General features: G+C 43.5%; 1 protein-coding gene across 2 annotated transcripts in view; it reads right to left on the reverse strand.

Moving 5' to 3' along the window:
- Window positions 1-24,436, reverse strand: part of Adk (adenosine kinase) — a 383,203-nt gene that overhangs the window by 39,245 nt on the left and 319,522 nt on the right. For both annotated transcript variants that reach the window (NM_012895.3, XM_006251631.3), the window contains exon 9: window positions 20,666-20,780. In NM_012895.3, coding sequence (NP_037027.2) covers window positions 20,666-20,780 — 115 coding nt within the window. The remainder of the gene's footprint in view (window positions 1-20,665; window positions 20,781-24,436) is intronic.

The raw sequence follows: 24,436 nt of genomic DNA on the forward strand, positions 1-24,436 counted from the left end.
GGGAACAGCTGTCTTATCAACAACACTTGGACACGATATACTTTTTAGGGCGGCGGATGTTGTTTAGTTGGTGGAGTCTGCCTACCAAGCGAGAAGCTCTTAGCTCCATCCGAGCACTCATAAAGCTGGATGTGCTAGCATCCAGTTACAATCCTATCACATGGGAGGTAAAGGCAAATGAGCCAGGAGCTCACAGCCATCTTCTACAGAGCAAGTCTGAGGCCAGGCTGGGTTACACGAGATCTTGCCATCCTCAGTAGTAGAGCACTTCTCCAGCATGTGCGAGGCCCCAGGTACCATCCCCAGCATCACATAACAAACAAACGAACAACAAACCCGCCTGACTGCTTAACCAAAGAACGGGGAATCGCCAGACTAGGACGCGCAGGCAGTAACTAGGAAGGTGAGCTTGGTGTTTCATGGAGAAGAACAAGGAGTGGAGAACAAGACACAGAAAGCCTGGAGCAAAAGACTTACTGACATTGAACCATCGAAATTCCTAATCTCAAATTCAGATGCATCCGGCGCTCCCGTGCACACTTGTACTGTCCTAGGTTTCAAATAATTTCTCCAAACAACTGTGCAAATAAAACATCTCAGTGAGATCACACGAGAGAAATCAGCCCAAAGCTGCTGCAGAGGATGAGACTACCAAACAAACTTTGAAAGAACACACTTATTGGCCAAGAGTTACAAACAAAGCAACAGCAGCCAGAGAGATGGCTCGGTGGGCAAGAACACATGACACCCCACGCAGAGGACCAGCAAGGAGAGGCACACCTGTCTTCAGTTTCTGGCCTCAGTGGGCACTGTGTTCACACGATGCACAGACATCGCATCACAGAGGTACACATTCGCATAAAACAAATATTTTCAAACCTGGAATTTCGAGAGGGCGTTGGCAGCTATGAAAACGAAAACTAGAGTAGGCAACACATTAGATAGGGTTAACGGATGCTTTGATTCAACCTAGAAAATGAGTGAAATGGAAGACAGATTAGGACAGGCGGGATGAAGTCAGGCGCGGTGAAGCACATCTTACCTGAGAGAGATGGCTGAGAGAGTCTGCATGGCTCTCAGAAGTTGTGATCAGATACTTGAGACATTTTATGAAGAACAATTTCTGCCCTACAGAAAGGGTTTCTAACTAGGGTTTAAAGATGAAGACAAGCAGATAACTAGGTTCTGAGTGGTTCTGAGAACATTGCTGAATTGAGCTAGGGAGAGATAGATGGTCCCTAAACCCTTTCCAATGTTAAAAGCATGAGGATTTTATATGAATTCAGAGAGTGAACAGGGAGAAAAATTAAACTGAAATGTCTCAGGAGAAAAAGTTTGGAAGAACACGGAGTGATCCTAGATTTATGAAAATATTCAGTATGTATGCATGTAAGAAAGATGTCTGGAAGGAGAACCACTAAATTGTTAACATTTGTTCTCTCTGGGGGGATGTGAGCTATTGTACGTAAGGAGCCGTGCGGAGGAGCTCGGTGAGCGTGAGATCAGCGCCCTGCAATGACAGCTATTGCACTAGGGTACGGCTGCTCAAACTTTTTGGCTTCAGTTCCTGTAATACTTTGCAAAAATTATTTAGGCCCTTAAAAATGTTGTTTGTATGCACTATGCATGAGCTATTATTAATACTTATTACACCATAACTTAGCTGGGTGTGGTGGCTCATGACTGTAACTCCGACAATTGAGAGGTCGGAGAGAGAAGTTCAGGAAACTGAAGGTGAGCTACAGGTGAGCTAGCTAAGGGAAGACCCTGTCTCAAACACCATTCCTACCAAGTAAGCCAACCCCATAAAATCTTACTGTATCAGACGTTCAAGGATAACTTAAAACAAGTACTATATCTAGTTTAATGTTTTTCTAAAAGAGGACTATATATTTCAAACAAAATATTATTCGTAATCAACATTTTGCATAATTCACGAATGCGTGTTCTTTTGTGAGGATGTACGTGTGCACATGTGCACGCAGGGGTGAAAGCCCAATTCTTTCCTCAATGGCTTCCCACTTCATTATTTGAAGACTGGGCCCTCACTAAACCTTGCCGATCTGGCTAGACTGGCTGCCAGAAGCTCAGGGATCCTCTGAAGCCCACTTGTAGGGCACGGAGAGCTAACACTGGGTCCACCTCTTTACATGGGTGCTGAGCAGAGAACGCCAGCTTCATACTTTCGTGGAAGATGCTTTCCTGAGTCACCTCCTGGCCTGGGATTTCTATTCTTGCTCATCTCTTTAATGTCTGGTTTAAGAGAGGACAGTTAGATTCTGTCAACTTTATTGTACAATCTGTTGCCATATCATGTACTCTCTGGAAAATACTACTGCGATTGAGAGTTACAAAAGGCAAATAATATTTTTTATTTATTTTATTATAATCTTTAATCTGTGTAGCCTGGCTGGTCTTGAACCCAGAGATCAGCCTGCTTTTGCCTTCTAAGTGCTGGGGTTAAAGGTGTGTGCTACTACACCCAGCTCTAATAATATTTTTTTTAAAGTATTGTGAAACACACACACACACACACACACACACACACACACACACACACACACCTGTGTTCATTTACATTTTTTGAAAAATGAGGTCTTATGCATCCCAGGCTGGCCTACACCGTGCTGTGTAGCCAGGTATGAATGGCTCCCTGGAATAATGGGATGCAATATTATGACAGACTTCTTTTGTTCAGCTGTGAGTCATCTGAGATGGGTTTGTTATGCGGCCTAGGCTTGCCTCAAGCTTGTAGTCCTGCTGTCTCAGGTTCTCAGGAGGATGCATGGTGCTGTAATTTTGACTTCACAGAAGAGACTCTGAGAGGTGAGGAGGACCTCATATGCTGGGATGCTAATCCCGCTCCTCTGGACAACCTGTGATTCCTAGGTTAGATCTGATGTGCTTTATAGCTGCTGCTCGTGAAATAGGCCAGGAGGAGACTCGTGTTCCTACAACTGAGCAAAGGAAGATCCCAAAGAGTGCTGAATGGAAACCGCCCAGCCATGAAGAGCATGTGCACGTGTGTGACATAAATGTGTGCAGTGCATGTTCAAGTCAGAAGTTGACGGTGGGCATCTTCCGTGGCAGCTCCCCGTTCTATTTATTGAGGCAGGAGCTCTGTCTAAGCAGAGTGCTCCAATCCCAGTTAGTCTAGCTAGCCAGCTTGTTTTAGGGACCCCTACCTGTCTCCTCAATGTTGGGATCACAGACCTCGTGTGCCAGGCTTTTATTCCGACTCTGGGGATCTAAACTCCAGTTCCAACTTACCCAAGTTGGCCTGGACTTGTGTGCCTTCTGCCTCATCTTCTCAAAATGGTGGTGCAAGTTTGTGTCACAAGCTCAGTTTTTCTTTTTTTTTTTTAAGTATAGTTCCTCAGTCCTCTTCCTCTGCCATACTCCTGACTTAGCATCTCTCTCACAAGACACCTAGAATAAAGAGATTCCTGGCCAAGAAAGAAAAGCAAAATAGTCCTATTCCTCAATAAAGTCAGATGAAAACTGGGGTGTTAGGGTTTTACTGCTGTGAACAGAAACCATAACCAAGGCAACTTTTAGAAGGATGACATTTAATTGGGGCTGGCTTATAGGTTCAGGTGTTTAGTCCATTTTTATCAAGGTGGGAGCACGGCAGCATCCAGGCAGATGTGGGGCTGGAGGAGCTGAGAGTTCCACCTCTTGTTCCAAAGGCAGCCAGGAAGGTCTTAGAAGCCCATGCCCACAATGACACACTTCCTCCAAAAAGGCCACATCTCCTAATACTGCCATTCCCTGAGCCACGCATATACAAAACATCACAACTGGTAACAAAATCAGATTCAACTCCAAGAGAAGACGCTAAAGGAGAAGATGTTAAGTCTTTAAGGATTCACACAATGGCGAAACTGAGGTTTTACGCAATGGCGAAACTGAGGTTTTATACTGAATCACAGTAATAGATCCTACGAGTTGGAGTTCAGCATTTTTATGGTCATGTTTAAATTGGGGGTATGGTTTGTCCAGTAATAGAATGTAGGACCTTAAAAAAAGGTTCTTTCAACCAAGACCAGCAATTCTCTGGTCTCGGCGCTAGGATTACAGGCATGAACCCCCTACCCCTGTTTTTTCTTATTCTAGGCCGATAAAGTTATGACTGGATTAATTGTTGTAAGAATGACAGGCCTGGGTCATTCCAATCACTGAATGCTTTCTCGATTTGTTGGGAACAGAAGTAGAGTGGGTTGATAGAAAGGGGACCCGATGAAGCAGACAAGCAAATGGAGGAACTACCAAATTCCCTGAAAGACAAACTGATCTCCACACGAAAATGTGGATAAATGGAGACTTGAGAATTCTTGTGCTAAGCTTGGCAGTTGTCCTTTGTAAAGTCCCCAACTATCAAAACAGGACAAAGGTGCAGAGCCCACACTATCCTATGAAAGGCATAATTTAACCAGACAGACAATTAGCATAACCTTGAGGTTCTCCCACTAGGCTGAGAAAATCTGAAGACAACAGTGTTGAAGAGAGTCAGGCAGTTTGCCACTCACTGATATTCTTAGCATTCTACAGACCTTAAGATTTATACCCTGTACTCAAATACTTTAATATGGTGGTCTCATTAAACTAATACTTACAACGGGGGTTGGTAAGTTATGGTCTGTGGGCCAAACCTGAGTAGCTGCCAATTTCGTGAGGTTTTACTGGAACATAGCACATCTATTTGTTTACACATTGTTAAATATGGTTATTTCTACACCACAGAGGCAGAGATAAACCTTCGTGATAGACATCACGAGTCCTACAAAACAGAAAATGTTTGCTGCTTGGCCCTTTACAGAGAGTTTGCCTTCTTAACACAGACATAATATCTGGTAGAATCGAAAGATACATTGGAGGCTTTCCTGGCGGTTTGTTCATTTTATAGTTGAGTAAAACGAGGCTCACAAAATTGAAAAAGCAATACATGGAGTGCAGAGACGAGAGCAGCCTGCGAGCACATGGGACTCCCTTTGCTGCTTCCGAGCACACTCATCGCAGACGAGGAATACTCTGCCTAAAGCAAGAGTCCTGCCGCGTCTCTTAAAAGTCACATATGGTCTTGGCACAGAAATTGTTTTTTCAACACCTGGGTAACCACGCTGTGGCGGTCCCAGGAGGGCAGCAGTGCCCTCAGCGTCAGCTTTAGCCAACCCCTGAGGAGTTAGATCTGAGAAAGAGCCACTTTCAAGGCCCTGCCTCATTAGTCCCTGCTGCCACCAATCTAGCTCAGAGAAAATTGATCCTTCCCCCATGCCTGCTGCACCAAGGCCAGCCTTGGGTAAAAAGGTTTTGTTCATAGAGGATTTGTTAATTGAGTCATCACTGTATAATGAAACCCCAGAGCTTCAGCCAATACCAGTTCACGTGACTTTGGGGTAGCTAAATTTGTACATTTCCATTAAAAGAAGCAACTGGCAAGTGTTTTAAGACAAAGAAGCTAAGATATGGAAAACACATCCTATTTGTCATCTCAGCCCCTTCACGCACAGTCACTCTGGATACTTTGATTGTAGTGGCAGGCAATTTTCCTGTTTTGATTTGTTTATGCTTACTGAAAAGTCCTCACATCCTAAGGGAAGCAGTTTCACAAAGCACACGAACCCACTACACTGGTTTGGTCTGTCACTTAGAACACCATGAAGACATATCAAGTTGCTGCACCAACCTCTCGCCCCTGCAATAGAGCCCAGGGTCCTCAGCTCGCTAGCCAAAGTTCCCCTAATGAGCGCCATCCACCTCTAGCTGCTGTAGCATCTGGACATCAGTGATGGCATCACACACACACACACACACACACACACACACACACATCACACACACACACACTTCACATCACACACACGCACGCACACACACTTCACTTATAGCCGTTTCCCCATTATACAAAAACTGACACAAATGCCTTCGTATGTAGATGTTTTTACACTTTTTTTTTTTTTTCTGGAGCTGAGGACTGAACCCAGGGCCTTGCGCTTGCTAGGCAAGCGCTCTACCACTGAGCTAAATCCCCAACCCCGTTTTTACACCTTTTAATAGTACTAGGACATAAACATCTTTTGACCACTTCAGACTCCAGCAATATTATAGGAACAACTGACCAGTCATACTTGGAGCATCAAATAGTGACTCATTTAAGAAAGTCTTGTCTCACACATTCCAGTCTCAGTTTCCTCAGGCCCCTACATTTTCTAATATATTTATATAGAATAAATCTATACAATAAAACTTCAATAACAAGAGTTCACGTTGGTCTCAATCACAACCAGGATGACATTGCCAAAAAGTCGTTAATAGTCTCTGAAAGGAAAACTCATTAATAAAAATGAAACTGAATAAGCTAAGAATGCTTTATTAAAGGTCTCTATTATGACCCGAGACATTGATTTTTCTGCATCTCTCAGAAACAAAAACATCTAATTATTGTTACTGATGCATTACAAAGCCTGCCTAACATCCAGTTTAATATCCAGCCCATAGTAATCAGCAAGAGAAATAGTCATGCCAAATTAGCACAAACTTACAAACTCACATATACCTCTTATCTTAACAAAGGATGCTTCACTGCTCTGGTTAAAAATTATGGTATCATCAATTCGTCCTAATCGGGCTGCATACGCCGCTTCAGGTTGCAAACATATATTTATAGAGGTCCCACCTGCACCCCTCCCTGTTTGAGACGAAGAGCTGATGCGTTGCCTGTTGTGGCCACAGATTCCTGGTCACGTGATTTTCCTTCCTCAGCCTTCTGAGTAGCCAGGTCTGTAGGTATGTGTCGCCAGATTTGGCGGCCAACTCTCTCTCTCTCTCTCTCTCTCTCTTTTGTGGATAACGATAGATGCAAAATATATCTGATCCTTTTAAGATAAAATTTATTTCTTTTAATATTTACATCAAAGCACAACTGAGTTATGCTAAGCCGTACATAACTTACGTGTATAGTCTGGCAAATGTGAACATTCGTATATTCAGGAAGTCGTCACTTCTAGAAGCTTCCATGTGCTTACTTTTGAGTCAAGGTCTCATGTAGCACAGGCTGGCCTTAAACTCAGTATGCACCCTGGGATAACCTTAACCTCATGATCCCCCAGCCCCTGCCTTTGGAAGCATGGAGACCACAGGTGAGCCTATGATACACGTGCTTCTTACTAAGTTAAGGTTCTTAGTACTGAGCAGGGTCTATTATACACAGGTGGGCCTATGATACACGTGCTTCTTACCAAGTTAAGGTTCTTAGTACTAAGCAGGGTCTTCTTCTTTGGGGTACCCCTTAGTCAGACTTCAGCATCAACACTTGTCTTGGTTCTATAATCACCCATCCTCCAATGATGTAGGTAAAATTGCTGTACGCAGGGGGCTTTGTCCTTAGAAATGGACATTACCTTGACAGAGGCTACTATGTAGGGTACTTTCCGAGCTACAAACTCACTGGGCAGACAACAGCAGCTCTTCTGGGAAGGCTGACAGGCCTGTCTGACACGAATGCAGAATTACAGACGTCATGCACTTCTCAACCACTGGTTAAACAGCAGTATTTTAAAGCACGTGAAGGAGGAATGAATTCAGTTATTTAGATCCAGGCTTTTGGAATATTTACAACAATTTAGTTTCTTTTTGTAATGCTATGTATATTTGAAAGCTTTTCTTTTATTCTGAGTATTCTGAGATAGAAAAGAACACTCGGTGATTTTCTTCTTTGAAGACTTGTATTTACTATTATTATGTGTGTGTGCAATGTCTGTCTAGGCAGTGTGTGTGTGCGCGTGTGTGTGTGTTTGTGTGTTTGTGTGCGTGTGTGTGTGTGTGTTTGTGTGCGTGTGTGTGTGTGTGTATGTGTGTGTGTTTGCGCGTACACGCGCACGCAGGCGCCACAGTACAGAAATGGGAGTCAGAGGGCCACCCTATGGAGTTATTCTCTGTCTTTGTTTGGGTTCCAGGTATTAAGTCAGGCCACCAGGCTTGTACAGCATGGTCTTTACCCACTGAATTACCTCCTGCCTAGTTTTCTTTTTTGTTTTATCGAGACAGGATTTCTCTGTGTAGCTCTGGCTGTTCTGGAACTTGCTCTGTAGACCAGGCTGGCTTCGAACTCAGAGATCCACTAGTCTCTGTCTCCTGAGTACTGGGATTAAAGGCGTGTAATATCTGTTCTTACCAGTTTAATATCTGATATGTCCTCTATCTGATTTCCCTTTATCAGCTTACAATTTTGAAGATCTGGTGAAAGTGGTCACAGATCAATTCCAGGTTGTTGGCTGGCTTTACGAACGTTCGCTAAGCACCTCCCACTCAGGATTCCACTCTTGAATCACACCGAGTGCCACTGTTCAGAACACACTTCCTAGGCGTTTACTGTCGCTAACTCCTGATCCCCTTTCTTGCTGTTAGTGATGGGATCCTGCTTTGCCATGCTGGCTTCTGGTAGCCACACCGAACTGTACCCAGAGCTCATCGACATTGAATCTTATACAACGCATCTCTTCAGATCCTTCCCACTGTTAGTTGTTCTCTTTTGGTGCTTAACCCCTTCAGTATTCACCGTCACAGAGTCTTTCCTCTCTCCTCTGTCTATTTCATGTCTTCTAAGTTTCCAACTCAGAGCCCTCTATGGACAGGACATCGTACCCAGCTCCTGGAACACAGCAGTCCCTCAGTCACTGCAGAGGAAACAAATGCGCTCCACCACTATTCCCCATGTGCGTACAGTGCTCTAACTCACATTCCGATCACCGCCTGTCTATATTTCTATTTCCAAGTCAGTGTCCTGGTCACATCCTTGGGCTTTTCCAGTCTGATCTAGACAGAAGCATGGACTCCTATCTCCCAAGGTTCCATTCTGAGCATTTTCTGCTCCAAAGTCTTTTCACGTCTTTTCACCTAAGATCTAGCTCTTTACCTAAGTACTTAAGCCTCACTGTAACATTACTTTCTTGTATTATCCTCATTCATTTTCCCTTTAAGGACTCTGTAGTGGTCATACAGAAGTGCGTCTGTTTTCTGGGGTTCGTAACTCTAGATTATTGAGATGCAGCAGTGCGGGCGGCTGTGAAGTCGTGGGGTGCAGCCGTGCCAGCGTGTGTATTTATTGACTAGGGTGGCTTTACATGACTGTGGCAATGAGTCGTCACAAAAGGGAACGGAACAAGCCTGCAAATCTAAAACACTGCTTTCTAGATCTTTAGGAAGAAATAGTTTCTTTTTATTGATGAAGCGAGTTGAGTGTTTCCAAGAAGAAGACTAATTTCTGTTTTTCAAATAAGTAAGTAAACTAAATACCTAGACGCAAATTCCAAACTATTCCAGCATGGACAGTAGAGACAAGTTCTTCCAGCCTCATCTGGACAGCTAGAAGTCGGCTGTGATGCATGTAATTCAGGGGTCACCCAGGGGTTCAGGCAGGGTCTGTGCTCTGACTTTAGGGCTACTCCTGCTTGGTTACGAGGAATTTTCTTACTTGTTTTCTATGTTATACAGACAAATTCTTCTAGCTGTTCTAGCCAGTTAAGACTGAGCTGAAGAGATTAACTGCAGATCCAAGGGATCTGCCATTCTTTCTGGGATCTGGAGGCGTTGTGTAATATGGCATTTACACACACACACACATACACCTTTTCCCACAACCCTAGTTGTCCCTACTCCTGTCCCCTACACAAGGGGACCTGTATCTTTGTGAATGGTTCCTGAGAAGTTGGAGCTTTAACTATAGGACATGCTTACCACGTGTAAAAGAACTCGGGTTCAGTCGCAACCCACACCCAAACCACACAGCCACAATCATAGGGGAAAGCTCTTCCTCACAGTAGAGTCCACTCAGGACAATATGGGGGCTAAGAAAACTTCAGTCTGCTCACATGTGAGTTAAGATGTGCAGAGGCTACACATGTTACTGTGAGTGAGTAACATGTTAGGTGCAGTGAGGTGGGCATAATGGCACTTCTGTGACATCCTTGTCAAAACTGTGTGATGTGAGTCAGTCAAACACAAACTGAGAGATGCTCTACAAACTAGCTGGGGGAGCGCTCATCAAAAATGTCATAAAAAGGGGTTGGGGATTTAGCTCAGTGGTAGAGCACTTGCCTAGCAAGCGCAAGGCCCTGGGTTCGGTCCTCAGCTCCAAAAAGAAAAAAAAATGTCATAAAAATGTCATAATGGGGCTGGAGAAATGGCTTAGCAGTTAAGAGCACTTCTCGCCCTTGCAGAAGACCTGGGTTCAGTTCCCAGCATCCACATCCTGTGACTCAAAACCACCTGTAACTCCAGCTCCAGGGGATCTGATGCCCTCTTTTGGCTTACGGAGGAACCTGCACATAGCAGGTGAACACCCACACAGACATGCGTGCACATAAAAACATTTAAAGAGGAAGTAAAAATGACAGTGGGCAAACACTGAAGAGCGGTTGCAGTCTGTGAGACAGTCATAGCATACGTGACCCTCTAGGGGCAGTAAGGGATGCTGGACTGTATCCTGACCAGAAACAAACATTAGTAAGACTAGCTAAAATATCCAGATGAGGACTGCATCTTTATTAATTAGTAATGAATCAATAGTAATTGTCTGGTTTTAAATTTTATTTGAATTTACTTTTAAGTTGGCAAAATTATATATGACTAACTATTCAGTTTTAGTTTTAAGCACTGGACCATGGCTCTGTAAACTGCTAATGTGGGTCAGAGAGATGGTCAGGCAGACAAAAGCAACTGCTACACAAACCTGATGCCCAAGTTCCATGCCTGGAACCTACAAAGGATGAAATGAATTGACTCCTGAAAGCTGTGACTTCTGCAAATGCACTTTTCGTGTGTGTGTCTATGTGTGCAGACTTAAAAAGGACAATGGGGGGCAGGGTAAAAGGTACATAAAAATTTTTACTATTTTTACAGATTTTTGGTGCAGAAGGTTTACAGTAAAAATGTAAAATTATAGGTCTTCTGCCACGGTGTCCATATACACTGTGTGTACGTGTGCGTGCGCGTCTTGAGATGGGGTCTTACTGTAAAGTCATGAAGTTGTCCAGGTTGGACTTGAGCTTCAGGCTATGTTCCCACGTGCCTCCTGCGTGATGGAATTGCGGATCTGAAGAACCGCATTCAGATGCTCTTGCCTCTACTTAGCTGTGCGCCGCCATGCCTGTCTTTGTGGGATGTGGAGAAGCAACAAGGCTGTGTGTAGGAAGGGACACTACCTACCAGGCCTGTGTGTCTCACTACTGTGACGTGACTCACAGCTGCATTACCTCTATAGCAGTTCTGGCTATTTTAAAACTACAGCTGTATGTTTTATCAGTCATACATAAATAAACACTCTGAGAAAAAGACACATAGTTTTGCATGTGTATTATTTCTTCTTCTATTCTATTTAACTGAACCACTATATCTTCTTCTTGTATCTCTAATCAATCTTATCTTTTAATTTTTTAATCTCTAAACCAAGAGGTAAATACTCAAAACCACAATTAATATAATTTACCTAAAGAAAAACCACCGCCCCCACAGTAAACAGGTATTTCCATTTCCCTATTAAGGAAACACAGGAGGGTTGGGGATTTAGCTCAGTGGTAGAGCGCTTGCCTAGGAAGCGCAAGGCCCTGGGTTCAGTCCCCAGCTCTGAAAAAAAGAACCAAAAAAGAAAAGAACCAAAAAAAAAAAAAAAAAAAAAGGAAACACAGGGTAACTATGGGGGAAAGATGGCAATGTGGCAATGTTTGAAGCTGAGATTTCTTAATACACAGTACCATGCATTTGCAGACAATTGTCAAGATTGTCAATGGTCAAACTATGACCATGCTTTACAGATAAGTTAACAAGAAGCAGGCTGAACTGGACTCTTTCCTGTCAAAGAAATCTACTGATTCCCAGACCATGATCTGCTTCATCTGCTCAAAAACCAACAAGGAGACAGCTAAAGGCTTACTCTAGCCAACTGCTCTTTAAAAATACGATTTAGGGCTGGAGAGATGGATAGGTACTAAGAGCCCTGGTGGCTCTTCCAGGGGACCCAGGCTTGATCCACAGTACCCACATGGAGGCCTACAGCATCCGCAACTCCAGTCCCAGGGGGTCTGACTTTATCTTTTGGCCTCTGTAGGCATTACAAGCATAAGTCGCACAGATATACATTCAGACAAACGCTCACGCACATAAAATAAAAGATCTTAAAAGGAAATTAAATCAAAACATGATATTCTCCTTTCCTCCCAACAGATCTTTGTACTTAAAAAAAACTAACAAGATAAATTTGGATATACAAAGTAATGTTATGATAGAAACCAGGAAACACGAGTCTATTTCCAAACCTATCCTGACTTCTCCATGATCTGAGTTCCAAAAGTTCTTAGATCGTTAATATTTACGGATCTGTTATGAAGGCTTAAGGTTTAAATGCTTAACAGACCCCAGACTAGCTAACTGCACACACAGTGTTGATTGGATCATAACAAATAGCAAAGTTGATCCTTCACAGCGGCCTTGTAATGACCTCTAATTTACGGCAGAAATAAAGTGGCAAATCCAATCTCATAGCACAGAAAGTCAAGGTCATGGTTTGTTTCAGAAGTAACCAGGCACAATAGCAGCACAGACAGACAAAGGAGCCCTGTGAAGGGTCCATACAATTCCAGGGCCTTTGTTCTCTGGGTCTCCACCCACTGCTCTTCCTGCAATCTTCCTAAGTGCTATAAGTTTAAACCACATCCAGAGGAAATGACACTGTGAAATAATTCCTTCATGAAGACACGTTACAGAGGAACGTGTTTCATAGAGAATTCAATGGAGAGAACTTGCCCTGGGAAGTGGGACCATTTCTCTCAGGTTGACTCCATTCATGGAGATATGGAGTGGCCCAGGGTGAGGAGGTGCATTTCCTCCAGTAACTGTGAGTGAGAAGGATCAGACTACTTCTGAGGACAGAAATAGGAAGTCCATGGTGATCAAGCTGGGGACAGGAGAGTTAAAAGCAGGGAGAAAAAGGGACATAGGCAACAGTCTCCATGTCCAACCCTGGCTGAGTAGATGACCAAAGTGGCCGTCACATTCCTCTTTATCCTTCTTTTCCTTATTTTACAACACAAACTTCCTTTTTTCTTCCTTTTTACTTAAAAATATGATTGTTTGATGTCTTTGCCTTAAAAGCCTTGTGCTTTTCATTTGTATTCCCATTTACCTAATGTTATTTACACATCCTAAAGTCCACTTTGTAATCGGACTGTTCTATCTCCCCTGTCACATTCTTGGCCCTTCGTCTGACCATGCTTCACTTTCCCTGCCCACTCTTTTATCTATTAACACTGCTGTGAGAGAGCAGGGCACTGTGCATCTCTAAAAGTTCCCGACACGTTAAGGAAAGAAATGGGAAGATGGGGTGGCTGAAATGCAACCGTCCAACAAGGAAAAAAAAAAAAAACAAAACAAAACAACAAAACTCTTGGGGACACCGTTAAGAGGAGGAGATCAAAGCTATGACTCTAAGAAGAGTCAGCTTTGACTGCCGACCTGACACAGCCTGGGTTATCTGAGAAGTGAGTCTCAGTTGAGGCATTGCCTGGAATGAACTGGCTTCTGGGCATGTCTGTGGGGAATTCTCTCAACTGTTAATTGGTGGCAAGGGGCAAACGCATCCGGGCAGATGGTCCTGAGCTTTATTAGGAAGTGAGCTAAGCAGGAACCTTAAGGCAAGCCAGCAGGTGACTGCGGCAGGTTCTTGCCCTGCCTTCGTTTAGTGATAGACTTCGACCTGCAGGCGGACATAAACTCTTTCCTTCCCCTAAGCTGCTTTTGGTCATTTTATCACAAAAAGGAAATAAAGTATTAGCTATTATTAGAGATAACTAAGACGCAGAATAAAGGCATGGAAAACTAGTCAATGAAATATGGAAAAATTCCTACGTGGGGGAGGAGGAGCAGGGCCAACACGCCCAAGTAGACTTATGGAAGCATTACTGACTTCACTTGGTTGTGGGTGAAGCAGGGGGATTACAAGTTTGAGGCCAGCCTGGGCTACAGAACAAGATCTTGTTACACATAAATGATACCAAACGCAAGGCACAAATAAAGAATTAAAATTGAGAAGACAACCCAGTATAAAAGAGAGACTTCAAGATATCCTACAAGTTACCCAGGTGCCAACAGGCACACTTACTATATAACAGGAAAATTCCAGCCAAATCATATCGAGGTACCATCATGCCCTCCCCGGAGTGGCTAAGATTAAAAAGACACACAATAGCGAACGCTAGCAGAGCACTGGAACCGTTAGAGTGCCACACTGCTGAGAGTGGGGACTGGTACAATCCTTTGGAAATTTGGGACAGAAACGTAACAGTCTTTATGACCTGTAGAGTTCAACATTACAAAGGATGAAGTTTTATTGAAAAAAAATTAACTGGGATAGAAAAGGAAGCCAAGACAGAAGGTGCACACTGGCCAAAGATGGAGCCTGTATCACAGGTGAGCTCTGCACCCTGTGAATAAAGAGGCTCAAATTCCAGACGCTCGCTCTAAGTACAACAAGGCTCACAAGGGCAAACAACCCCAAACGGCTCGTGAGGGGCTAAGCGAGCGATGCAGTTTAGAATCCCAGGCGCGAGGGACAGTCAGAAACAAGTGAAGGACAGTGGCTGGCGCGAGCCTCACACCCGTGCCCGGCGTCTCACAACGCGCCCACTGCTGAGCGCAGCTCCAAAGGCCTAGAAGCAACCAGGAGCTCGAGGACTTCAGGTTCAGACTTCTGAACACCGTGCTCTGGTGAAGGGAAGTAGAGTTCCTGGGAAAGGATCCAGGAATCAACAGAGGAAAGACATCACATTCCTGGGGACCATCTTTATCGTTAAAAAGACAGGAAGTGGGCAAAAGAGGACAGGAACAGAGCCAGACAAAGATCCTGCATGCTGGTGATTCCGTTCCAGAACCAGATTAACAGCTACCAAGAGAAGGGAGGAGATTGGGTTCCAGTAGTGGGGCCGACCTGGTGGGGGGCATGAGAGGGGTGTCTTTCCCCCTTTCCCTCCTCGGAGAGGGTCTTGCTAAGTGATCCTATCATCAAGCTAATTCATGATCCTCCTGGTACAGTCTCTGTGTGACTACAGTCATGTTAGCTCGAGTTAATAAAAAAGTCATACCAAGTCTGCATATTAGAGTCCAGTACACGCTGTGCTATTGTTACATTTTAAAGGGAAGGATATCTAAGTTTTAATGTGTGTAAGGTTTTAGTATGCACTGCGTTAATCTGCCTTATCGGATCCTTGTAGAAGCCAGCACTACCTGCTCAGGCCATGCTCTCTTGCCTTGCCACAGGAGCCTGTTTGCTAGAAACATGGCAGCTGTGGGACATTGCATTTTTTTTTTCAGGACTGGGATCAATAAACCACACAAACCAGGTGCAAACATACAGATTAGTTTTGTTTTATTTTGCTTTTTAAAAGACAGGGTCTCACTCTGTAGCCCAGGCTGACCTTGAGAAACCCTGTAGCCCAGGCTGGTCTGAATGAGGAGGCTCTTGCCTCAGCAGCCTGAATGCTAACATTACAGACATGAGTCACTACACCTGGTTCCAAAACGCTTTGGACTTCTTGGTTAATGACACACCTCTGCAGGAACAACTCATTTGTTCACAAGGTGAGGACTATTTGTTAAAATCTTAACAGATCTGGGGGGTGGCTTAGAGGGTAAAGCCACTTGTTACCAAACCTGCTGACCTGAGTTCAATCCCCGGGCCCTAACTGGTGGGAGGAATGAACCGGCTCCCGTAAGCTGGCTTCCTATTTCCATACTTACACCATGGCAAGCGTGCATCACTACGCCCCTACCTTATCCCGGCAACCAATTTTTACCACTGGGACTGGAGAGATGATCAGAGGCTTAAGAACATTGGTCACTTTTCTAGAGGACCTGGGTTTGATTCACAGCACCTCTGTGGTGGCGCACAACTGACTGTGACTCCAGTTCTAAGGGTTCTAATGCCCCCTTGTGGCCTCCTTGGGCACCAGGCACCCATGCGGTACACAGACATACATGTAGGCAAAATACCCCACACTAGACACAGACATTCTAAATGAATGTCACTTAAATTGTTCTTACTATCACCAACCAGTGTTGACGGGATCAACCTTTAAAATTGGTTGCAGCAAAGACGACACTTTCTTTTTTGGTTCTTTTTTTCGGAGCTGGGGACCGAACCCAGGGCCTTGCGCTTCCTAGGTAAGCGCTCTACCACTGAGCTAAATCCCCAGCCCCGACACTTTCTTTTTAAAACATATTTATTCTAAGTGTGTATCAGCATGCATGTTTCTAAGCGGGTGTGTGCACGTGAATACCCGGGGAGACCAGAGCTCAAGTGATGGGCAGTTGTTAGCTGTCTGACCTGTGCACAGGGAATGGAACTCGAGTCTCCTTATGGGCTCTTAACCATTGAACCAGCTTCCTAGCTCAAAAGATGGACTTTAGCAGGAGCAGCTGGAATGGTGACTGGAATTACTCCTTTAACCGCTCCACGGAAGACTTTATATAAAGCTTTTATATGTGTGTTAAGTGCAGTGCGTACCAATGTGGCGGCCAGAAGAAAGAGTTAAATGTCTTCTGTCCCTCCATCTGTTCCCTCAAAGCAGGGTCTCTCCCTAAGCCTGCGGCTTGTGTGCTCTTGACTAGGGTGGAAGGCAGTAAGCCCCAGTCAGCCTTCTGCTTCCAACTGCTCTGGAACTGGGACTGCTGGTGAGCAGGGGGCACGTCCTTGTTAGATGAGCACTGGGATGTAGTGGCCCTAGAGCGGGTGCTTCTAACCGCTGGACCATCTTTGTAACCCCTGGATTTTGCATTTCTTATCATGCGTTTTCTGAGATTTACACATACTCTTTACTTCCAGTGACGGAGAGCACTTGGTGTTTTTGGAGAGCATGAAAACTAAAAGGTGAAGTAATGAGCTTATTTGAGGACTTGGGAGGGTGATGGGTAACTTTAATACCTCCACTTACCGGTAATAAAATAACTTAGGACATTGTTAGATATATCTCGTAGGTAGAAACTATTTAATCCGTAGTTTTCCTGGAAGAGCCAATGGATTCTTGATAGTTTTTCTTACCTTCATACATTTTTACGATTGTTTTACATAGATGGGTGTTTTGCTTATGTGTATGTCTGTACACCACGTGTTTGCCCGGTACCCGAGAGACCAGTAGAGGGCACAGGATCCCCTAGGACTGGAGCTAGGGATGACTTGTGGGTGCTGGGAATTGAACCTGAGTCCTCTTGGAGTGTTCTTAAGGGCTGAGCCATCTTTCCAGGACCCTTCATATACGCTAAGTTTTTTCTTTTTAATTTTTATTTATGTATCTGTGTGAATGTATGCCACGTGCAGGTAGGTACTTGGGCCAGAAGAGGGCACTGGGTTCCTTGGAGTTGGAGTTACAGGTGACTATCCAACATGGATACTAGGAATTGAACCACGGCCCTCTGGAAGAGCAGCACAGACTCTTAAGCACTGAGCCCCCAGTCCTTGGTATTTCTGGATAGAGTAAAGAGAGGAAAAGCATCTGTCAAGGCCTGGCTATTCCACAAAACCATAAAATGTGGCCTTTGAGTCAAACTACTTAACGGAATGATTCTCAAAGTGAGAGATGAGGACAGACAGAATGGCTCTATCACCCGAGGGAAAACTTCCTAGAAATGCACAGCTTTCCTCTAGACCCTACCCCTGGCATCCTCACGCACCTCCCCGAGGACGCCTATCCTAATATTGCTCAGGAAAAGGGAGTCTCCGTTTACTCAAACTTCTCTAGATGATGTATTTGCATATGACAGCGTCAGCCTTTCAGTTAACAGCCTCTATGAGGAAAGTGGTTTATAAAGATCATATCTCAAAAGGAAATGGGCCTCTAGAAACAAAAAGGCAAGGGAATTGATTTTTATTAACGTTATTGCTAAATGCCTTAACAGTGTGATCATTTGAAAATACTCTACAGTGTGAGGTTTAAGGCACAATGAGTCCTAATTAGTGCTTTAATAAGTGTGTGAGCACTGCCTTGTACCCTTCCGGAATGTCACTTATGGTAAATTAAGGGACACTTCCCTCCCGATCTTCCATTAGTATTTTAATGCTGGGAGGTGGGAGAAGGCTGATCCATATTCAGTAGGAAGGAGGGAAAACAATAACAAATTGGCGTCTCTTCTGTGAGCTGCCCCACAGGCCAGGCATTTTTATGTTCTAATCATTATTAAATGACTGAACATGACACCCAGAGCCCGGCGAATGATTGCGTCCTTCCATGAGAACGAATTACAAATGAAATGAAAGATCAAGCTGTATTAGGGGACTGCCTCTGGGAAATGAAAATCTTTAATTCTCTTTTATTATTGACATTTATTTGGCTGCCGTGAATAACAACAGAGCACAGAGATTCAGCTATGCTTGTGCACTGAATAGCTTATCCCAGGGCTCAAAACTGCATTAACATTTATCATGTTTGCTTTTGTAGCTGACACCACTGAACAGATTCTCTATCCATCTTGTATTTATCATGCGCTGCAATATACTGCATGCTCTAAGTTCATTTTCATACGGCGGGAACGGCAGGATTAGCTATGTCTTGCACCAAATAAATTTCCGAGTAGAAGCATTCTTAAGCATGGTTTAATAGATTTAATAAAGCATGAAGTAAGTTCAAAAAAAATTCAGCTAGAAGACAGGGAGGCCAAATTTCAGTTTGGAGAAAATTATGCAGATTGAGAGTGAGGAAGAGGCTTGTATGAGACGTGATCCGGGATACAGAAAGACTTACGGAGGATGTCTGCACAGAGAGAATCCCTGCAGCATCTTATGAGTCTGGAGGTAGGATTACATTCCTGTAAGAGGCCTACATGGTTTAAGTCAGAACTGGTCCACACACTAACAGGGCAGTGATCTTGTCTGCGTCATGTAGAGATGCCCTTTCATGGGTTATTTTTTTTCTCTTACATGAGTGCTGGGCTGCACAGTACCTGGTGCCTTTGCTGACACGAGCCTCCTTGGCTTATTTCAGATCCCTCCTAGAATTCAAGGCTTAGCAAGGATACTTACCTTTTTTAAGGAAAGTCACTTCACGTAGCTACAATGTATCTGAAAATTTGCTTTAGTTTTTCAATAGCTATCAGCATTGAAGATTTCTAATATGCACCTCTTAGGTATAATAGCACCATAATTTCCCTTGTAGCTAATGCCCAACTTCGACAGACAATTCCTGAGCAGTTTTAGTTCATGATTTCACTTAACTCTCCATCTACTGACTTAGATATATTTTAATGCACATTATATAATTGGGAATTGAACCTTTGGAAGAGCAGTCAGTGCTCTTAACAGCTGAGCCATCTCTCTAGCCTCCCACTGACTTCTTTTGAAGCAAATCTTGATTTTGACCTTTGGTAAGTCTACAAACAAGGAAGCTGAGTTCCCTTTGTCTTTCTGTATCCCACTTTGTTAAAAAGTTACTTCAGTAGGCGTGGTGGCGGACACTTGCTATCCTAGCCAGCAATAGGGAGGCGGAGGCAAGAGAACTGCTCCAAGTTTGAGTCCGGGCTAGGTACACGGAGATAAAACAAGGGGAGCCTGGGCTACAACTGTAAGGAAAAATATTAGACTATATTCAACATTTTAAGTAAATTCATTTTAAAGATCTTTAAAGATTATGTTACATTCAATATTCAGCTGAGTACTAAACAAGTACACTGGCTTAATTATATTACTGTTTACAAAAATCATTAACTAACCGATTGGATTTAGATGAACCATTCAGAAAGAATTAACAGACATATTTAGCTTGAATAGTAGGTGAAATATATTATAAAGTAGCCTCATATTAAAAATATTAATTAACTAATAATATGTTTGATTGCTTGAAACTTCTATTGAGTTTCTATGAATGCTATAAAGACAGACATGAGATTTGTCATCTTCAAAGAAAATATGAGGTCATAATTAGTAACTGAGCTCGTTGGGAAACTGAGGCAGGAAGATTACAAATTCAAGGTCGGTCAAGGTCAGTCTGTGTTACACAAGGAATTCAAGGCTAGTATAGGGTATTCGGTGAGACATTTTCTTAAAATAAATTGTTATATAAAACAAAGTATTAAAAAGGGCCAGGGACAGAGCTCAGGGGTAGGGCACTGGCTTAGCATGCAAAAGGCCCCAAATAAGATTTCTAGAATTGGGTTGGGCAGGATGAGTCAGAGGCAGGTGAGTTCCAGGACAGCTAGGAATACAGAGATTGTCAAAAATAAAATTCCCAGTATTGCAAAAATAAATCAACAATGACAGAAAAAAATTCAGAAGAAACAGTTCTGGATTTGACTTGTTCATAATTGAATACATGTATTTTCTTCAGATGCAAGGGTATATATATATATATATATATATATATATATATATATATATATAGTATTGTTTTTGAAAAGAAAGAGATTTCTGGACTGAGAAAATCCTCCTAAATTTCAAAAGCAAACAAGCTTCATTGATTGACTTTTCATAAAATATAACCTTGAAAGGAAGATCATGTCCACAGGGGTAGGAATAAGGAAGACAAGCTGTGGAAGGCACGAGACTGAGGAAGGCTCACTATAGAGGGGAAATACAGTTTGTTGCAGTTAATCTCTACTTAACACTAGATTTATCACGCAGCTCCCACAGTACCTGTAGCCACTATAGTGTCATCTCTCCCTTGGGTGAAGATCACGGTCCTCTGCCTCTTCGAGTTCACCTTTGGAAGAGCCTGCGTCTTTCTGGCTATTTCTTTAATGTCTTTAGTCTATTAATAAGAGAGGGAAAAAAATTCATGGTCAGTGGAATAAGGGAAGAGTTTATAGTAGGCTAACAGCTCTGCTTCTGATGCGACCTTAGTATTTACCACAGCACATCTGAAAGGAGACTTTTAACCATACGAAAATAAAGAGAATAGCTTTATTTATTCATCTGCGGGAGCATCTGGGGATCAGTCTGCCCAAACTCCACACTTACAACGGGGTCTTATTTCATTCGCCTTCAACGCCTGCCCTTCATTTTATTCCAAAGCAAACCTCGGGCACTTTGTAATTCGATCTATAAGTGTGTTAACGTGTTATCTCTGAAAGGAAATGACTGAAGTAGCACACGGTAGGGATGTACTTGAAAACGTTTTGCCTGTCTCATGAAAGGACCTAGGTTCAGTTCCCAGTACAAACCCAAACTATCTTAACCCCGCTGCTGCTCAGCAGAGCATTTCCTGGGCGGAGACGTCTCCTACCTTGTCAGGTGGTAGAGTGACTGCCTGGCCAGTACAAAGCCCCAGCAATAGCCCCTATCACCGGAAAAGGGTCCTTACCATCAGCCAGTGAGTGCTGAGTCAAAATTCAAATTAAAACAGCGTTCTGAAGAGGGATTCCCCGTCGGCTGTGGAGCTGGAGTTGCCCTGCGTAGTCTAGGCTGGAGTTCGTGATTCTCCCTTATCTACTTGCATGGCCCGCGACTAAAGCCGTGAGCCCTTCTGCCCAAAGGAAAACAGGCTTTCCTGTTTTCCACAACTTATTAGTTCAGGTGTTTACAGAGTACGATTGGGCTGACTTGGGAAATAATGAAATGAAGATGATGCCTATTTTTCAAAGATCTGGCAGAGGAAAGGAAATGCTAACCTTACTTTATTCTGTAAAGTCTTAATTTTTCTTAGGAAAGGGCATTTAAAACAACACGATAAAGGAAAAAAACAAAAACAAAAACAAACAAAAAAACAAAAACAAAACAAAACAAAAACACCCCCGATGAGGAGCAATGAGGTTTACATTCTTCTCCACGACTCAGGGCCGGGAGTCTGGACGTCATTGTCTCTCATCACCTAAGGCCACTCATCCTTTTGTGTTCTCCCTTCTAAATGCTCTACATAACCACATACACATTGGTTATATACATATGCATTTAACATTAAGACATTCATGTTTTTCTTTCTACACTGGGTGACTTTTAATATTATACATTCTAAATCCATCCATCTTCTTTCCTGCAAAGTTTATGATTTTATTTTCACTTAGAGCTGAGAAATATTTTAACTATGTACTAGATGTTCATTATCCATCAGTTTGATGATGGGTACGAAATCTGGCTGCATTTCCCAGTAATTCAAACAGCAATAAATATGGAGGTGGAAATACCTCCATGGTAAGGTATGGAGTTCTCTCAGTTCATACCCAGGAGTGAAATAGTTGTGTTTTATGGTAGTTCTTTTTCTTTTGTTTTTGAGGAACCTCCAAATTGATATGCATAATTGATGTACTAATTTGTACCCCCACCAGTAGTGACTATTGTTTTTTTTCTCTACAACATTGTCAACATGTATAATCAGATTTCTTTCTTATTCCCCCTCCCCCTTCCCCCCAACCTCCCACCTCCGGATCTGAGGACCAGACCCAAGGCCTTGTTCTTGCTAGGCAAGCGCTCGACCTCTGAGCTAAATCCCCAATCCTGTCCCCAGATGTCTTAATGACAGCCATTCTGGGGTGAGGTGGGCTGGGGATGTTGAATTTAATACCTCTAAAAAATAATTATTAGACATTGTGCAGAAGTTTCAGTTTTCACAGGTCTTTGATCTATTTTGAACTGATGCTTGTCCAAGGAGAAAGATATAAACCAGATTCCTTCTTCTGTAAGTGAGTATCCAGTTTTTCCAGTACCCCTGGTTGAACGGGCCATGTGTTTGTCTTTTTTTTTTCTTCCCATGGCTGAATGATAAAAACCCTAAGAGACGCTCACAGCTACAGAATGGCTCTTCTAACTGCACAGAAGTCTACCGAGATGTATAGAGTTTGGGGACTGGGCAAGTGTCTGTTTTGAGTGGATACATTAATACAGCTTCATGATGTTTTTATAAGTTCATTAGAATAAAATTATTTTGTATTTAAAAAAGAAAAAAGGGGCAGGCAGTTAAGCCTGTATGGTAGCATGGGTCTGTGATTCTAGCACTGAAAGGAAGAGGAGGGGGATTGGTGCGGTCAAGGCCATCCTGGTCTAGACAGTGAGTAGAGCTCAGCCCTACAGAACGACTGTCCAGGTCAGCCAGGATAACAGAAACAAACCGACCGACCGACCGACCGACCAACAAAAAGAACAAAGAAAGGAAATATGTAAAAACAATGACAATCCAGGAACTAAGCCACTACCTAAAGACTATACATGGACTGACCCTGGACTCTGACCTCATAGGAAGCAATGAATATCCTAGTAAGAGCACCAGTGGAAGGGGAAGCCCTGGGTCCTGCTGAGACTGAACCCCCCCAGTGAACGTGATTGTGGGGAGGGCGGCAATGGGGGGAGGATGGGGAAGGGAACACACATAAAGAAGGGGAGGGGGAGGGATTAGAGGGATGTTTGCCCGGAAACCGGGAAAGGGAATAACACTCGAAATGTAAATAAGAAATACTCAAGTTAATAAAAACAAAAACAAAAAACAATGACAAGTTATTTCTCAAAACCTTAATACTATTTTCTTGATATTCATTCATCCACCTGCCCCCCCTCAGGCAGACAGGCTTCCTCCAAGTAGCCCTGGCTGTCCTCCAACTCGCAGAGATCCACCTGTCTCTGCCTCCAGAGTGCTGGGATTAGCGGTGTGTGCCACCATGCCCAGCTCGGATGCTGTTTTCCATATCACACAGAACACAAAGCTTTGTATCAGTGGTTCTCAACCTGTGGGCTGCCTGTTCTCGGGGTGGGGGTGGGGTCAAGTGACTTTTTCACAGGGGTCACATATCAGGTACTTATATCATGATTCATAACTGTAGCAACAAAATGATTTTATGGTTGGGGGATCACCACAGCCTGAAGGCTTACAGTAATAAAGTCATTAGAAAGGTTGTGAACCACTGCTTTATGTGATAAAACATTTAACTTGAAAGGCAAATTATAGAGCCAGGTGTAGAGCCCCAGCCCCGCAATCCTGTCGCTCTGGAGGCTGAGACAGGATAACAGCAAGCCCAAGGCCAGCTTGGACTGTGAGAGAGAGAGGGAGACGGGGAAGGGAGGAAAGGAAGACAAAGAAGAAATAAAACACAGAGGCACTAGTTTTAAAGGTCACGTCTTCAGCTATTTCATTATGAATTATGTACTTTTGAGACAAGGTCTCCTGTACCTAGGGTGTCCAAAGTCTCTATGTAGCTGTGGTGGGTTTGGGACTCTCACTCTCCTGCCTCTACCTCTCAAGTGCTGGGGTTACAGGTGACAGCTGGAACACAGGCTCCTCTGCCCAGTGCCCCACACATTCAACATCTTTTTGGGTGTCTTAGAGAAACCCAGGACTTCATTCCATGCACCTCTAATGCTGTCCACAGACTGGGCTTTTTCGGCACAGTTTATCACTGTGCAAAGTTTCACATGTTTACAGGAAAAGACACACAGACCAGAGAAATGTTCAACTCTCTAAATGAGGAATGAATATATATA

The sequence above is a fragment of the Rattus norvegicus genome, chromosome 15 (assembly GCF_036323735.1).
Source record: "Rattus norvegicus strain BN/NHsdMcwi chromosome 15, GRCr8, whole genome shotgun sequence".
Classification (NCBI taxonomy): Eukaryota; Metazoa; Chordata; class Mammalia; order Rodentia; family Muridae; genus Rattus; species Rattus norvegicus.